We start from the raw sequence: 12013 nt of genomic DNA on the forward strand, positions 1-12013 counted from the left end.
ATGATGATGACTTTCTTTGAGCATAGTAATACTAATTCTCTGGCAGTAGGAGAATGCAGTAGATTAACCGCTTCAGCCCCGGAAGATTTTACCCCCTTCCTGACCAGAGCGCTTTTTGCGATTCGGCACTGTGTTGCTTTAACTGACAATTGCGTGGTCGTACGACGTGTCTCTCAAACAAAATTGACGTCCTTTTTTTTCCCCCACAAATAGAGCTTTCTTTTGGAGGTATTTGATCGCCTCTGCGATTTTTATTTTTTGCGCTATAAACAAGATAAGAGCGACAATTTTGAAAAAAACGCATTAATTTTTACATTTTGCTATAATATCCCCCAAAAATATATATAAAAAAAAATTTTTTCCCTCAGTTTAGGCCGATCGTATTCTTCTACATATTTTTGGTAAAAAAAAATCGCAATAAGCGTTTGGTTTGCGCAAAAGTTATAGCGTTTACAAAATAGGGGATAGTTTTATGGCATTTTTATTAATAATTTTTTTTTTTTTACTAGTAATGGCGGCGATCAGCAATTTTTATTGTGACTGTGACGTTATGGCGGACATGGCGGACATTTTTGACACATTTTTGGGACCATTGTCATTTATACAGCAATCAGTGCTATTAAAAATGCACAGATTAGTGTGTAAATGACACTGGCAGTGAAGGGGTTAACCACTAGGGGGCGGGGAGGGGTTAAGTATGTCCTAGGGGAGTGATTACTAACTGTAGGGGGATGGGCTAGCAGTGTCATTACTCTGATCACTGCTCCCGATGACAGGGAGCTGTGATCAGTGACACTTGTCACTAGGCAGAACGGGGAGATGCTGTTTACATCAGCATCCTCCCTTTTGTCCTCTCCATGAGGCGATCGCTGGTATCCCCGCGGCGATCGAGTCCGCGGGACCCGCGACCCGACTCACAGAGCTCCCGGCCGGCGCGCACGGTGGGGAATTCAAATGGACGTACCTGTAAGTCCATTTGCCCAGCCATGCCATTCTGCCGACGTACATCGGAGTGCGCCGGTCGGAAAGGGGTTAAGGCATCGTTCACACGCATTCTGCGAGGGCTCAACAGAAAAATGGTTCTCTATGTGCCCTGTTCACACCACACCGTGCAAACTTTTTCTGTGCAGGAATCTGCAACGTGTATGCAGTTTTCTGCATGGGGTGGGGGGGGGGGCGCGAGGGCTGACATGACATTAACATTGCTGTGAATAGGGCACATGACTGATGTCAACATGCATACAGTGCCTTGCAAAAGTATTCACCCCCCTTGGCTTTTTACCTATTTTGTATGTGCATATGTATTCACCCCCTTTGTTATGAAGCTCATAAAAAGCTCTGGTGCAACCAGTTACCTTCAGAAGTCACATAATTAGTGAAATGATGGCCACCTGTGCGCAATCTAAGTGTCACATGATCTGTCATTACATATACACACCTTTTTGAAAGGCCCCAGAGGCTGCAACACCTAAGCAAGGGGCACCAAATACTGCCATGAAGACTAAGGAACTCTCCAAACAAGTAAGGGACAATGTTGTTGAGAAATACAAGTCAGGGTTAGGTTCTAAAAAAAAAAAAAATCTAAATCTTTGATGATCCCTAGGAGCACCATCAAATCTATGATAACCAAATGGAAAGAACATGACACAACAGCAAACCTGCCAAGAGACTGCCGCACACCAAACCTCACGGACCTGGCAAGGAGGGCATTAATTAGAGAGGCAGCACAGAGACCTAAGGTAACCCTGGAGGAGCTGCAGAGTTCCACAACAGAGACTGGAGTATCTGTACATAGGACGACAATAAGCCGTAAGCTATGGTGGAGTGGCCAGAAGAAAGCCAATACTTTCAGCAAAAAATAAAATGGCACGTTTTGAGTTTGCGAAAAGGCATGTGTGAGACTCCCAAAATGTATGGAGGAAGGTGCTCTGGTCTGATGAGACTAAAATTGAACTTTTTGGCCATGAAAGAAAACGCTATGTCTGGCGCAAACCCATCACATCACCCGAAGAACACCATCCCTACAGTGAAACATGGTGGTGGCAGCATCATGCTGTGGGGATGTTTTTCAGCAGTCGGGACTGGGAAACTGGTCAGAGTTGAGGGAAAGATGGATGGTGCTAAATACAGGGATATTCTTGAGCAAAACCTGTACCACTCTGTGTGTGTGTGTGTGTGTGTGTGTGTGTGTGTGTGTGTGTGTGTGTGTGCATGCGTGCGAGATTTGAGGCTAGGACGGAGGTTCACCTTCCAGCAGGACAATGACCCCAAACACACTGCTAAAGCAACACTTGAGTGGTTTAAGGGGAAACATGTAAATGTGTTATATTGATCTAGTCAAAGCCCAGACCTCAATCCAATAGAAAATCTGTGGTCAGACTTATAGATTGCTGTTCACAAGAGCAAACCATCCAACTTGAAGGAGCTGGAGCAGTTTTGCAAGGAGGAATGGGCAAAAATCTCAGTGGTAAGATGTGGCAAGCTCATAGAGACTTACCAAAGCGACTTGGAGCTGTCATAGCCGCAAAAGGTGGCTCTACAAAGTATTGACTTTAGGGGGGTGAATAGTTATCCACATTGACTTTTTCTGTTATTTTGTCCTATTTGTTGTTTGCTTCACAATAAAAAATAAAAAAAATATTCAAAGTTTTGGGCATGTCCTGTAAATTAAATTCTGAAAATCCTCAAACAATCCATGTTAATTCCAGGTTGTGAAGGCAACAAAACATGAAAAATGCGGGGGGTGAATACTTTTGCAAGGCATTGTAAAAACTGATGTCCATGTGCATGAAAACTGAGGTAAACTGATGTCTCTGCAAGTGAAATCTGCGTCGTTTTCCCATCATGGTGTGAACTAGCCCTTACCCTTTAAAGGTTAAATGTCCTTAGAAGATGTGGACATCTTTTTTAAAGGATAATGTGACCTTTCCAGAAAAAATAGAAAATGCACATATTTTTGCAAAAAAAAAAAAAAATATATGTGCGTTCTTTTTATTTTTCCCGGCAGGAGCCTGGAAAGCATTGCACCCACGGTCAGGGGTTCAGTGTTGGGCATATGCAGACAAGCCCTGCAGATTTCTGCTTGCACCGTCATACGGGTTGTCTGTTTAAAAGCTGCAGGGATTGTGTGGTAACTCTACCTGCCCTTCTCTCAATCCCCCCCCCCCCCCCAATCCTCCCTTTTTCTTTTGGCTATTGGTTTATGCCTGCTCTCCCTTCCCGATTTTCTATGGGGGTATTCCTAGATCCCTGGACTTGGTGCGCTCATGCACACCAACTGCTCCCTCCGTGAGGTTTGACAGTTGACATTTTGAAATTACTATGTTCTATGTGATCCCACCTATGTTACTAATTTACGCTTCTTCATTATTATCACCCTGCATGGATAACCAGCTGTTTTGTTGTTCTAAAATCTTTAATAAAAATGATTGTACAGAAAGCCACAGGGCTTGTGAATGGACTACTAGAGCGCTCATCAGCGCCCACAGTTCATTCAGACCTACAAGCTGTCAACCGTGGTGGCTGACGGTATTTGTCGTGCATTAATTCACAGGAAACTGTGAATGAATGATGAGGCTGTGTGTGCGGAGCCCCTCAGGGCCGTGCTGTCTTCAAAAAGTGACAGCAAGTGCTCAGATAAGATCCCCTGCCCACTGTCGATACACTAAAGAGAGATGGAACATGTAATGTGTTCCAAAAGGTTAAAATAGCCTTTAAGGGCTGTCTAGTAGGTACCTTACATTCAAGGAAAAGAGTCTGTGTTTTTGCATATTAAGCATGAGTTCATGCTTAAGAGAGGAAGATCCAAATTTATTTTTCAGTCCACTTTGGGCTCACATAAATTAAAGCGGGAGTCTGGCAACCAATTTTTTTCTTTTTTAGGTCATTGAGACACTTTGCTAATCCCAAAATAATACACAGTTTGGGTGTAATATTTCCGCCTCTGTCTGTTTTCGTACTGAAGAATAACTTAAAAAATGTGATGCTGGCTGTTTCTATCTTGCTTGTGGGCATGTGAAGCCCACAAGCATTGATTTCTGGGATGCGGTGAATGCTGTTCAGTCACAGCTTGTTCACGCGCATGATCATTGTTTCCGCACTGAATCTTGGGAAGCCTGATACTAAGCTCCCAGGAGACAGTGCGGCACCGGGGAAAGGCAATAAACACGCCTACTCCCATGGGAGGAGAGACAGGAAGTGCCACAATAAAGTACAATATAAAGGTAATTACAGCAATAAAACTTTTTTTTTGTGCGGCATTTGAACATCTATGCAATTAACTGAAGGGGTAAGATTAAGTTAAAAATTTGAGTGGAACCCCGCTTTAATCTTAATTGTTTGTTACCTGTTTCCTGGGTTTAGCTGCCTCACAGGTGTTTGGCTTGATTTCCTGCACACGGTACAAGCACTAGACTGTTTACACAACCCAGATCTGACAGAAAATTTATCTCCCCTTGTCTCACATGGCAGCCCTAGTTTTGGAAGTGTTGCAGCCAGTTACACTATAAGCCTGTACTGATGTATCCATGTTGTACCACAGTGTCAAGGCCGCCCCGACCATGGGATCCGGTGGAACCATGGGTCCCAGGCGGCACTTTCATAGGGGCCGCAAATGGCCGCCAGCCCGTTCCGCTGCTTATTTTACAGGGATTGATCAGTAGTGCACTGGTGTGTACTTTTACTTCCTGGTAGCGCTGGAACGCACAATGGGGCGGACGTGATGTCATCAGCTGGAAATGATGGCCTCGTTGCCGCCCACGTCTTGCATCATTTTCGGCTAATGACATCACGTCCACCCCATCGTGCGTTCCACCGCTACCAGGAAGTAGAAATGCACACACCAGTGCTCTACATCTACTGACCCAATAGGTCCCCGTGAAATAAGAAGCGGGCTCTTCTCTCCTGTCCTTTCTTGCTCCGGACATGACAGCCACTGCAGTGGGCATCAGAGCTGCTGCTAGAAATCATGGGGCCCTGTACAGCCTACCTGACGGGGCCCCCTTCAACCCGGTGGCAAGTGACAAGCTGCATCTGCTGACAAGTGACGTAGCATGTGACATGCATCTGGTGGCAAATGACATGCTGCATCTGGTGGCAAGTGACACGCTCAGCGCTCCCACTGATCCTGCATTATGGTGAGTTGAACTATTTCTATATATATTACAATGTAATAATAGAAATAATGCACTTCAATAATCCTGACACCATAACAACCATGGTGCCTGGATGACTGAAGCGCTAACACCAGGTGTTTGGAGTAAAGTGGGCTGGTCTGGATGAAGTCCAGGGCCAAATTTTTGTCCCAGTTCAGCCCGTGGCAGAGCACTCGCTGCCATACCCACACAAAGTGGACTGCCCGCCTATCCTCTCTGCGGCTCCCTCCATTGCTGCAGACAAATGCAATGTCGGGACAAGAGGCAGAAACTGCAGGGGCGTGAAGGGGGAGGAGCTTTCTGCTGTGAGAAGAGACCCCATGTTGAAAAAGGCATCGTTGGAGGCACGACTGACACTGTAAGCAAGCGCCAGCGCCAGCGCCCTTGATCCCATCCCCACCACCACTGCCTCTGACTAACCAACCCCCCTCCCTACCACCACATCTGCCTCTGACTGAACCCCCTTACCACCACAGCTGCATTGGACGGACCGCTGCACCCCCCCCCCCCCATCACCACTGTTGCATGTAAATCTGACTTCCTGTTACATTTAATTTTAGTATATATGTGTGTATGTATATGTGTGTGTATGTGTATATATATATATATATATATATATATAGCAATATTTTAATGTCACACTGTATTTGCGCAGCGGTCTTTCAAAAGCAATTTTTGGGGAAAAAATACACTTCAATTAATGTGTATACTTGCCTATGCTGAGGGCGCTCTGGTCCAGTCACACAGGCTCTCCAGTGGCCAGTTTCAATTAAGAGGCGAGATTGCAGACAATTACAGAAGACCCTGGGCGTTGTCACGCATAGACTTACAGGGCATCTGTTGTCGGCTGTCCCTCCTCCACACTAATAAAGGCAAAAGGGTAAAGCTTCAAAGTACACAGGAAAGACTGTAATATTCCATGCATAAGGAGAAATTGATGAATGGCTAGTACAATGAAAGATAATCCACTTTATTGAAATGATAAAAAGTACAATAAATCATGAGCCCAAAGTTCCAGACAACTGTCGCTGCACCTGTTGTGGTATGGTGTAACTCAAGTGCAGACTGAAACATACCCAACTTAGTGGCCCTTCAAACCGGAAGCCACCAGTATCAGATGAGGGAGCCACAGTGCTGTAGTGTCAACCATGCTACCAACAAGATGTGAACTGATAAAAATTTCATTTGGTTACAGTGTAGCATGACCAACCAATTGTCATTCAAAGTGCTAGAGCACGGAAAGCTGAAAAGTGGTCGGGGAAGGAAGGGGGTGAAAGTGGCCAGCATTGAAGTGGTTAAAGAACACAACATACAGGGATATGGGAAACATTATTGACATTGACACACGTACACCTACACAGGTTGAACTGGATGGACTATAGTTTTTATTCAACCTTACCAACTATGTAGGTTGTGGGGTGATGGCAGACATTTTTGTGACTTTTTGTATACTTTGATCTCTTTTGACACTTGGGTTGGTCCAGCTCAACTTTGCTGAAATGAAAAGCTTTGCCATGGCAAAAATGCTCACTGCCCCTGCTCCTGCCTGGCTCTGTCAGTATGACTGGCTGGCTTGATGCTTTTGTCTGCACACAAACAAATGGTATTACCACACAACTGCTCTGTAGAAACAGGAATTGGCTGGAGCTGCTCCGTCCTACTTCTCTATTTCCTAGTGCATTCTGGGATAAAGGAACCTCCACTGCCTCTCCCCCAGAGCCCAGGTAACACTTTTTTTTTGCAAATGCTTCACTAACATGTCATAAATGGTTCTGTGTGCAGGTAAAAGCATCTAGCTACCTAGCAATATTGATAGTGCCGGGTAAGAGCAGGGGCATTGTGCGTTTAGGGCCAGTGGTCCTTTTTTTTTTTTTTTTGTTTTTTTTTTTTTTTTTTGTTTCAGCAAAGTTGAGCTGGACCAACCCAAGTGTCAGAGATAAAAGTATACAAATCCATCTTGCAGAGAATTTACAAAAATGCCTGCTCTCACACTATAACTTAACCATGTCTCAAAGCACAGCATTTCCTCTATATCACCTTCCTGTTAAAGGATAAGTTCCCCTTTTTGTAAAAAAAAAAAAAAAAAAAAAAAAAAAAAAGCAACAAATGCACATCTTTTTGCAGGTTAAAAAAAAATGTGCATTTATTAATCTTTTTTTTTTTTTTTTTTTTTCACTAGGAGCCTGAAAAGCATTGCACCCCTGATCTGCAGGACTCCTGCAGACTGTCAGTGTAAAGCTGTCTGCTCGTATGGACAGGCAGTTGCATGACAGGAAGAAACCATGAACTACCTAGAGAGCTCAACAGCGCCATGGTAGTTCATTGAGAAATACAAGCCAACAGCCGCAAACTCTCAGTACTTGTGGATCTCCCATTCATAGAACTCGCCACGTGTTGGGTGTTTTTTGTTTTGTTTTTGTTTTTTATTGTGACAGTGAGTTTGGAGAGAAAATCCCTGGCTTGCTGAGGCTGCAGCAGTGGAAACATATTCTAGGGTGGAACAACATGTTCCCAAACGTGAACTTATCCATTAAAGCACTTTGCACTAGAAAAGCAACACTTTCATGGGCATTTATTAAGCATTCTCGAAGAATTTTCAATGCTTCAAAAATGTCAAAAACGTTTAATGCTATAAGTGCATTATTGAACATTGCTTCATTCTTTATAATCAACACATGTATGAAAGAGAGCCCTGCGGCTTTGTCATACAAATGCCTTGGCTGCTTTTTTTGCTGCACCCCTACTGCCTAGCAATGGTCTTCATTGATTTTAAAATGGGAAGTGGATAGAGCTGTACATATATGCATTGAGTGGCCTTGCGGCGAGGCAAAAAAAGCTGCTTTAGTTGTCTTATGTGGAGTCTTGTGTGTCACACCTGCAATAGTTGTGCGTTTTTAAGATGTGGTCGCAAAGCATTGATATTGCTCAGAATGAGCAAAAAAAAAAAAAAGGCACATGGCACATTTGGGGAGTGTTAGTTGACATGATGTGAATGTTGGTGCAAGGCATTTGCATATTAACACTATAGGCGCCTTAGAGTGCATGAAAGGCAGCATTATTTCACCGCCTGTGTAAACTTGGCCTAAGAAACTTACTGCTTCTTTAGAATATGTAAATGGTTTAAAGAAGTATTAAACCCAAAACCAAAAATGTAATATTGCAGCTTATCAGTCCTTACATTTTAGGATCCCACCCCCCCCCCTTTGTTTTCACCTGGGGATCTAGCCAGTAACACACCTCCTGTATTAGAGCGCTCCCAGGTATTTATTTATTTTATGTCTTATAGCTGTGTTTGTAATCAGTTTCATATCTTGTTACAGGTCATCGGACTCTTAGATGTTTTTACCCCTTCAAAATCATTTGATGAGTTTAATGATGTGTGAGTATCAGGTTTTTTATTTTTTTTTATTTTTTTTTGTATCTATCGTACATTAATGTTCTGGAAGAAGTATCTACTTGATAGACTTTTTGTTCTTTTCTGCTGAGGCGAATGTATAGGCTGTCTTTTTAGACACCTTTCTTGTATATTGGTTGTCTGTCTTGCTTTCAGACATTGATCTGAAATAAGCATGTTGCAAGTGATTGAACTTGTATGAGGCCGGTGACTCAGATTATTGATGCCAAATGATCAGCCAGATACCTAGAAAACTCAGAATAAGAGGACAGCAATGTCAACCTCTCAATTTTCCTTTAAAAAAGTAGCCTACTCGGTGAGATTGAGTGTCAAGGTATGGGGCAGTTTTGGTCTGAAAACATTACTTAGTCCTGTGCCCCTAACTTTCCATTCTGGGGTCCAATACTGATAGTAAAGTTGATGTCAGGATAATGACTTTAAAGTGTTTTTCAATTTTTTTTAATAGTACAAGTTCTACCTAAAAGCATACTCCAGAAGATACCCAATAATAACTTTCTTTGGCCAGAAACAAGATTTTCTTTGATTGCTGGCCCAAGAATTGTCAACCGCCATCCCCTTCTCCACTGAGATTACATTTGTGGCCAGTAAGGACACTTGGTTGGACAGTTTGTGGAGCTTAGGCTCAAATGTAATTGGACAAATATAATTCCAAACATTTTCATTTTTAATATTTTGTTGAGAATCCTTTACTGGCAATGACTGCCTGAAGTCTGGAACCCATGGACATTACCAAAGACTGGGTTTCCTTCTTTCCTGTGCTTTGCCAGGCTCTAAATATAGCTGTCTTCAGTTTTTCTTTGTTTGTGGGTCTTTCTGCCTTTTAGTTTTGCCTTCAGCAAGTGAAATGCATGCTCAATTTGGTTGAGATTAGGCAATTGACTCGGCTATTGCAGAATATTCCACTTCTTTTCCTTCAAAAGCAGTGTGTTTTGGATCATTGTCTATCTGTACTGTAAAGCACCATCCAATCATCTTTGCTGCATTTGGCTGAATCTGGGCTGACAGTATATTGCTAAACACTGCAGAATTCATCCAGCTGCTTCTGTCACATCAATAAACGCCAATGACCCAGTGCCACTGGAAGCCATGCATGCCCATGCCATCACACTGCCTCCACCAGGTTTTACAGATAAAGTTGTGTGCTTTGGCTCATGAGCTGTTACAAGCCTTCTCCACGCTTTTTTTTTTTTTTTTTTCTTCCTGCCATTCTGGTACAGATTAGTCTTAGTTTCATCCGTCCAAAGAATGCTTTTCCAGAATTGGTCTGGCTTTTTTAGATGTTTTTTGGCAAAGTCTAATCTTGCTTTTTCTATTCTTCAGGCTTATGAATGGTTTGTGGTGAACCCTCTGTATTTGCTCTTGTGAAGTCGTCTCTTGAATGTAGACTTAGACAATGATACGCCCACCTCCTGGAGAGTGTCCTTCGATTGTCTGGATGTTGTGAATGGGTTTTTTTTTTTTTTACCATAGAGAGAGGATTCTGCGATCATCCACCACTGTTGTCTTCTGTGGATGTCAAGGCCTTTTTATGTTGCTGAGCTCACCAGTGCGTTCTTCTTTCCTCAGAACGTACCAAACTGTTGATTTGGCCAATCTTAATGTTGCTGCTATCTCTGCAGAGAAAGAAAATCCCCTATGTGGTGGACTTTTAAGGCACGATCATTTTTTAAAAGATTTTAGTGGAGTGTTTTTATGGTTTCAAAAAATATTTATTTAGAAAAATATATAGAAAAAGTATATAAAAGCATGGAATGTTTTAACGCGTCTAAAACTTATACACTGTCATACATATCATGATGCAATACGGTCTGTAACGTCTTGCACCCAACACGTTTCAGAGTACTAAGTTGTCTCCTTCTTCAGGGATGTTTAGCAAGAGGAAGCTGTTTCTAAAATAAAACAATAGGTGAATAGATACATAATAATGACAACAGTGTTTAGTAATATATAATATTGTTAAAGAGCAGTATCAGAAAGAACAATTACAGATGTTGTGACGGTATAGTTAACATTCCAGTGGTTGTAGCTTTAAAAGCATACGAGAGTGCCAATGCTTTCAAGTTCTCATTCGAGAGACCCCCAGCAGTAAGTATGTATGCAGACGTCAGACCCAGGAGGGAGCCCACTGGGGTCGGGAAGAGGAAAGCCCTGTGAAGTGTAGACAGTCTGTAAGAAAGAAATATCTATAGTGTTTATTATAGTTTTAATCATAATTGAAAAATGCTTGGTACCTGTTGGTGGTAAGGTTATTCCCACGTAGTAAAAGCGGGAATGGTAACATTGGAACACAGCTATAAAGTAAGTAAATAGCAGTGATAAGTGTGGGTATTTCTCTGCAACCTGTATACTATAAGTGAGGTTTTCATAGGGAAAAAAGGACTTAATTGCAAAGTATATGTATGGAGTGTAAGTATGCCTAAAGCAATACGTAAATATACCATTATAAGTAATCAGCCAGTGGCAAACTTGTTTCTATGCGATTATGGTTTCAAGATCTTATTTTCTTTTTCCAAAAAGTAATTTATATATTTTGGATGTTAAAAATGAAAATTAGACATGCTCCTATGCCCAGAAGGTATAGGGGATAATCCCAAACACATTTCCAATTTCCATTTCCGTATTGTATCATAATATGTATGATGGTGTATAAGTTTTAGACGTGTTTAAAACATTCCATGCTTTTATATACTTTTTCTATATATTTTTCCAAATAAAATATTTTTTGAAACCATAAAAACACTCCACTAAAATCTTTTTTAAATTTTATCGTGCCTTAAAAGCCCACCACATAGGGGATTTTCTTTCTCTTTTTTTTAATAATGGATGTGGTACTAAACCCCCCCCCCCGCCCAACATTACTGGCCTAACAATCTTTTTCTGCTATCTCTCTGATGGATTTGTTTAGTTTTTGAAACCTAACAATGGCCTGTTTCACTTGGATGGACAGCTCCTTTTGAACGCATGATGTAGGTTCACAGCAATAGATTCCAAATGCAAATACCACACTAATGCTGGCCATACACTATACAAAAAATCGGCCGAACACATTTTCGAAAAACGAACGTTCGACCGTGACCGCAAACGATCGTGCCATCATGTAATGACCGATAAATTGTTCAGTGGACAATTATTTTTATTTTTTCAATTATTTTTTTGTTCGTTTTTTTACATATACCTAGTGCAGACAGTTCGGACGGGAAACACATTAACCTTGCAATTTATCGTACGTTCGGCAGAAATTTTCCAAACTTCCCGTTCGTTTTTTTCCACAAAAACGTCACAAACGATTATCGATTTGTGCCCATTAACTTGCCGAAAAACGAACGAAGTGTCTATACGAACGATTTTTCGGACGATTTTTCGTATAGTGTATGGCCAGCATTAGAATTAACTCCAGACCTTAATTGATTAAGAAATAACGAAGAAGTAGCCTGCACCTGGCCAT

General features: G+C 41.9%; 1 protein-coding gene across 2 annotated transcripts in view; it reads left to right on the forward strand.

Annotated features, from left to right (window-relative positions):
• The window catches only part of LOC141128672 (mitogen-activated protein kinase 14), a gene marked incomplete in the record, with an annotated part of 96083 nt that overhangs the window by 26202 nt on the left and 57868 nt on the right, over positions 1-12013 (forward strand). For both annotated transcript variants that reach the window (XM_073616101.1, XM_073616102.1), the window contains 1 exon segment: positions 8474-8532. In XM_073616101.1, the coding sequence (XP_073472202.1) occupies positions 8474-8532 (59 nt within the window).

The sequence above is a fragment of the Aquarana catesbeiana genome, linkage group LG02 (assembly GCF_042186555.1).
Source record: "Aquarana catesbeiana isolate 2022-GZ linkage group LG02, ASM4218655v1, whole genome shotgun sequence".
Lineage (NCBI taxonomy): Eukaryota > Metazoa > Chordata > Amphibia > Anura > Ranidae > Aquarana > Aquarana catesbeiana.